Source organism: Ochotona curzoniae, unplaced genomic scaffold, assembly GCF_017591425.1.
Source record: "Ochotona curzoniae isolate NIBS_2020 unplaced genomic scaffold, NIBS_Ocur_1.0 contig_2688, whole genome shotgun sequence".
NCBI lineage: Eukaryota > Metazoa > Chordata > Mammalia > Lagomorpha > Ochotonidae > Ochotona > Ochotona curzoniae.
In genome coordinates, this window is record NW_024465553.1 from 18067682 (window position 1) to 18074147 (window position 6466).

The 6466-nt window shown below is 43.6% G+C and overlaps 1 protein-coding gene across 1 annotated transcript in view; it reads left to right on the forward strand.

Moving 5' to 3' along the window:
• Positions 1 to 6200, forward strand: part of HEATR4 (HEAT repeat containing 4) — a 31952-nt gene extending 25752 nt beyond the window's left edge. The window contains exon 16 of the mRNA XM_040975703.1: positions 6027 to 6200. Within this exon, the coding sequence (XP_040831637.1) occupies positions 6027 to 6200 (174 nt within the window). The remainder of the gene's footprint in view (positions 1 to 6026) is intronic.
• Positions 6201 to 6466: the final 266 nt, after the last annotated feature.

Sequence of the window (6466 nt, forward strand, 5' to 3'; positions counted from 1 at the left end):
GGGTTGAGAAAAATCTTTCCAAGGTCTGTTGGTTGATCAAGTTCATCTTGGTCTTGACAAACCCAGGAACATGCAGCTTAGACAGGAGAATTTTCCAACCCACCACAGGCAAAGCTGGTCCAGGAGCCAGGAGCTCCTTCCTGGTCTCCGAAGTGGAGTCCCAAGCACTTTGGCCCTCCTCTTCTGCTTTCCCAGGCTGTCAGGATTGATCAAACAGACAACAGAAGATGGTTAGTGAAGAAATGATTTTATTAAACTGCACTGCGGCCATCATCCATGTTTTTTGAATGACGTGTGTTGTCTAAGAACATACAGACTTTTATATCCCAAAAAGCCAGGGTGACAAAGCTGTTGTTACAAAGGCCAGGATATGCAAGCTTTTCTTTTTTAAAATCTTGATCTTGGAGGAGATTAACAGTCTGTAGGGTTGGTTTTTTAATGTTAATTAAAGAAATTCAAAAGGGAAGAGCAACATAGCCAGTGAACAAAAGGAGAGGGAAGGAGCTAGCCTTGGGATGGGGGTGGGGGGGGCTGGGAGGTTTCATCCGTAATTCACAACTGGAGGGAGATATGAAGGAGAGATAGCACTGGGACTTGGTTGCTTCAAGATACCAGTTGTTTTGGATTTGTGGTAAGCCTGTGGTCCACAGACATTCTCTGCTCCTTCACAAGCCATAAGCAGGGAGCTAGATGGGAACACAAACTGGGACCCACATAAGATGCTGGTACTTGCAGGAATGGATTAACCAGCCAAGCTGTCGCCAGCCCCCAGTTATTAGTAAGTCTTACCAAACTGTCCTCCAAAAGGGTTTACCAAATTGCCCTCCGTACTATGTTGCAAGCAAGAAGAAACATAGAGAGTGTTTCAGAAAGTTTTTGGAAAGTGAAATTTAAAAATAAGTCTATTTGAGGCCCGACAGGATAGCCTAGTAGCTGGGGTTCTCACCTTACGTGGTCATCCCATGTGGGCGTTGGCAATATCTCATGGGTGGTGGACACTTGGCGCAGCAGGCAAGATGCCTGGGCTGCTTCGTTTCCATGTCAGAGTGCCTGGTTTAAGTTGAAGAGCTTCTTTTCCCATTCACTTTGCTGTGTATACAAACCCTTAAAGGCAACAGGTAGTAACTTAGGTAGTAGTTCTTTGTCAGATATGTGGGAGATCCAGAATGAGTTCTGGCCTCCTGATTTAGGCCCGCCTCAGCCCTGGCTGTTTCCAGCATTTGGAAAAAAAAATAGAAAATGAATTCATCTCTCACTCTTTCTTCCCTTTCCCTTCCTCTTCCTCTCTCCTTTGCAAATAAAGTAGGACAATGTTAATTAATTGTTTCTAAATATCCCCAAATACAAAGGGATAAACTCCCCTTCTCTAACATGCATAATGAAACCGTTAATCTGACCCAAAATGTCAGTAGCACGGAGGCAGAGAAACCCTGGTCTCTTATTACAAGTAGCTGGCCTCCTGACGGCCTCTTCACCTTGAACTTTTCCTGTGCCTGTTTATGTCACAAGTAACTACAGATTCATGTTTTCAGATTGTGGCCTCACACTCACCATCGCTTTGTTCAACATCTACCCAAGGGCTCCATCCACAAGCCAGATTCTTCAGCTAGAAACTCAAGTCACCAAATATCACGGTCTGATCAGCCACCACTCTGTTACCACTCTATTCCCGCAAACTACACTGCTGTCCTTCGCCTGTGTCATCCAACCTTGAAATGTTTCCCTCATGCTTCTACTTCTGAAAGCTAACTCCCCATTTTCTGTGGAGACTGTAATCAAAGCCCCTTTCATAGTCTATCTCGGCAAAGGCTCTATCTTCTCCCTTGTCACAGGCAGATTTGATACTTTCACACAAGGTTAACATTGTAACGCATATTGGTGATTTATGCCCTTGTTATGGTCCCCCTTAAACTCCCTAAACCGAACTGCTTCATGGAAAGGATTTCCTTATGTCTTTTCATGTCCTCTCTTGCATTTGGCACAACTTCCTTTTCATAAAGCAGGGGCATAAGAAATGTTGTAAAAAGCAGACCAACCAGAATTGAGTCCCTCCTACTTTTTTTTGTGTGTGACATTAGGTAAGGCAAGTCATTCTCTCAGATGTTAGCACATCTATAAAGTGGCCACAACAATGGAGCCTGCTTCTTCAGAGGACTGTTGTAAGACAAAATCATGGCTGTAAGGCACAATGCCTAGTACAGACCTAAACAATTTTAAATGGTAGCTATAATTACTCAAAGCAAACCTCTATACAATGATTTATCTGCCACTGACCTAGTTGGAAGAAGTGGGTTGATAGAGTAGGGAAGAGGTATTCTATTCTATTCTATTCTATTCTATTCTATTCTATTCTATTCTATTCTATTCTATTCTAGTTGAAGGGCAAATGTAATCTCCAATCTGCTAGTTTACTCTCTAAATACCCATAGCAGTTGGGCTTGGCCAGGCCAAAGGCATCAGCCAGGAACTCAGTTCCAGTCTCCCACATGGGTGGTAGGAACCCAGGTTCTTCAGCCATCACCTGTTTTCTCCCAGGGTACACTATAGCAAGAAACTGGTATTGGAAGTAGAGTCAGGACTCAAACCCAGGCAGTCGGATATGTGATGTAGTTCTGTCTCGCAGCAACTTAGCCCAACCCTGCAGAGAACTTCTTGAATTGGGCAGGGGAACAGTGAGGGGTGGGGAGTTTATTGTTTTGCATATGCTGCATGGAAGCTTATGTAAACCTGTGAGGCCCATATAAGACAAGGTCAGTGAGACTGAATAGATACTGGTCCACACTATGGTACCCAGTCAAGGGACAGAGCAAGGGCCTAAACCAACTAAGTTCTCCTCCCAAGTCTTACCACCTGGAGGCAGCTCCTGGAGGCGGGGCCAGCAGGACATGGAGCCCTATTCCTTCTTGATGCAAAAGCTATGGATGCTGTAATAGCTTGCTTGGGGAAATGTTGAAGAAGAGGGCAGGTCTCGCTTACCACTGAGAACCTGAGTTCTTTCCTAAAGAGAGCAGTTTTCAGTTGACCAAGCACACACATCGCTGCCTGTAAGTGCTTGGGGGACTCTGTGTCCAGTGACAAGGGGACTGTAAGTTTATCATTGCCACATCCTACATAAATATCTTCTCCTCCCACTCTTTCCTGTGACCTCATCCTGTTCTTTTTCAACACGTGATTTCCTTCAATAGTCTTGGTGATATCTCTCTCCTCTAGTTTCCTCTGTGACTGGGAGTTGCCTTTTGGAAATGAACTTATCTTTAATTTCATCACTTTTCCTGTGGCTGTACTTGGTTCTCACTACAAAACAAGCTATTAATAACTACTTTCAGATGTATAATTGGGGAATAATACTTCTTAAATTGTTGAATGGGTATGTAGGCAGAATATGTTTTTTTCTTTTAAAGATTTATTTATTTTTATTGGAAAGGCAGATCAGATTTTACAGAGACAAGGAGAGACAGAAAGATCTTCCATCCATTGGTTCACTTCTCAAGTGGCCATAATAACCAGAGCTGAGCCAATCCAAAGCCAGAAGCCAGGAGCTTCTTCTGGTTTTCCCATATGGGTACAGGCTCCCAAGGTTTTAGACCATGCTCTACTGCTTTCCCAGTCCACAAGCAGGGAGCTGGATGGGAAGTGGAGCAGCTGGGATACAAACAGGAATCCATATGGGATCCCGGCACTTGCAAGATGAGAATTTAGGCACTGAACCATTGCACTGGCCCCAGAATAAGAATTATAACAGGATTGTATTTGGATATGTGTGTGTGTGATTGTATTTATATATGCATTGACATTCGTATATGCCGCCAGAAAAGTTGGGATATTTTTATTTATTTATTTTTAAGATTTATTTATTTTATTGGAAAGGCAGATGTACAGAGAGGAGGAGAGATAGAGAGGTGCTGCGCCGATCCAAAGCCAGGAGCCAGGAGCTTCTTCCAGTTCTCCCATGTGGGTGTAGGGTCCCAAAGCTTTGGGCCATCCCCGACTGCTTTCCCAGGTCACAGGCAGGGAACTGGATGGGAAGTGGAGCTGCCGAGACTAAAATTGGTGCCCATATGGGATCCCAGGGAGTGTTCAAGGCCAAGACCTTAACTATTACGTTATTGTGCCGGGCCCACAAGTTGGGATATCTTTATACCACAATATTTAACAGTGATTGTCATTGAGAGGGCCTAGAATAAATGTGAGATGGTAAGTCGTCACTATCAAAATTTTAATATTTTTGATCCAGGATTCTAGAAATCTATCCTTTAAAAATATTTACCATATATATACAAAGATATATGACAAAAATGCTCATTACTTATAATTTAAAAACTAGAAGTGACTCAGATAACTGTGATTAGGTATGATTAAAAAGAATGAGGGGTGGGCATTTGGTATAGCAATTAAGATGTTGCAGGAAGGAGAGGGCAATGTCGTGATGATCTGGGTTAAGCCAGTACAGCTGTGACACTGACATCCCATGGGTGACCATTCCAGTCCTGTTTGCTCCACTTCTGATCCAGCTCCCTGCTAATGTAGTTGGGAAAACAGCAGAAGATAACCCAACTACTTGGGACCTACCTCCGTGTTGGAGATCTGGATGGAGTTCCAGGCTCCTGGTTTTAGCCTAACCGAGCCCCGTCCATTGTGGCCATTTGGAAAGTGAATGTACCAACAGATGGAAAATTCTGCCCCCTTCCACCACCTCCCACTTCTCTCTCTGAACTTCTCTTCAAGTAAATGAATCTTTTAAATATATATAATTTTATATACATATAGACTAGGGAAAGATTGGCTTCCATTTGTACATTTGCCCCAGCTTAAGAATGCGTTTGGAAATGAGGAAGACATTCCTCCTTTAATTCCATGAACTATTACAGACACTTGGATTAGTAATAGCTCTACCTAAACTCCTCGAGTAGCTTAACCTTGATGCAAGCTCAACACTGTTCAACACTGAAGTGGTTTATGGAGTGAAGATAGAACAAAATCTTTCCCCTTGGCACATACCAGGAATAAGGGTGTTCACTTGGAGTGACAGGTGTATCCCACAATTGCTGCTACTCTTGCACAATAGTAAAAACATAGGGCCCGGCAAAGTAGCCTAGTGGCTAAAGTCCTCACCTTAAACGCACCAGGATCTGATATGGGTGCCGGTTCTAATCCCAGCAGCCCTCCTTCCCATCTAGCTTCCTACCTGTGGCCTGGGAAAGCAGTCAAGGACGGCCCAAAGCCTTGGGACTCTGTACCTTGTGGGAGACTCGGAAGATGCTCCAGGTCCCTGGTTTCGGATCGGCTCGGCCTGGACCATTGTGGCCACTTGAGGAGTGAGTCAACAGATGGAAAATCTTCCTCTCTGACTCTCATCCTCTACATATTTCTGATTTTTGTAATAAAAATAAAATATATTATAAATACATATATATTAAAATTAAAAATATTATTTTTATTGGAAAGGCAGATATACAGAGAGGAGGAGAGAAAGAGAAGAACCTCTTTCGTCCAATGACTCACTCCCCAAGTGGCTGCAACAGTTGGGGCTGAGCCTATCTGAATCCAGGAGCCAGGAGCTTTTCCTGGTCTCCCACACGGGTGCAGGGTCCCAAAGCTTTGGGCTGTTCTCGACTGCTTTCCCGGGGCACAAGCAGAGTGCTGGATGGGAAGTGGAGCTGCTAGGATTAGAACCAGCGCCCATATGGGATCTCGACGGGTGCAAAGTGAGGACTTTAGCCACTACACTATCATGCAGGGCCCAAAATAAAATAAATCTTTAAAAAAAATAGTGAAAATATAGGAACATACATTAACCCCAAATATCATGGTGCAGATGCCTAAATCTCAGATAGGGGATCAGCCTGTTCTCCACATTGATCACTTGCCTAGGATCAAGCAAGCAGAGTGTGAACACGCAGATGCTATTTTCTTGCCTAGTATCATTCATACAAGTCATGGCTCAAGACACTTGCCCCGGGAGCCAGCCTTTTCACCCTGGATCACATGTTTATTATAGACACTCATACATTCACGTTTCTCTGCAGGCTTTGAAGTCCCACGCTCCGAATCCCTGGTTACAAAGTCCAGTTCTACACCTCAACACAAGAACCAAAAAACGCTCACCATTTGTCAAGAAACTTCACAGCGACTTGGAACATGTAGTCAATGTAGTCGAAATGGAGCCATTTGGATCCGACAACTCAGCTCTCTTCGAGTAAATTTTCCTATTTTTTCCCCCAACATCATGTTCTCTTTCTCGAAGCAAGCTACTTCTGTCTAAGCTACTGGATGCTTCTCTTGTTCTAAGACACAGACAATGGTGGGTTTGGTTGACTTCTGACTCATGAAATGATAATATTCAATCTTATTGTCATTAAGTTTATAAAGAAAAATTACTTAACACTAGTCTTGATCTCTTCAAGCTTGCTGTTTACCCAGAGGGTTCAAGAGAATCAACGTCATGGTAGGTAATGGTGCCGATATT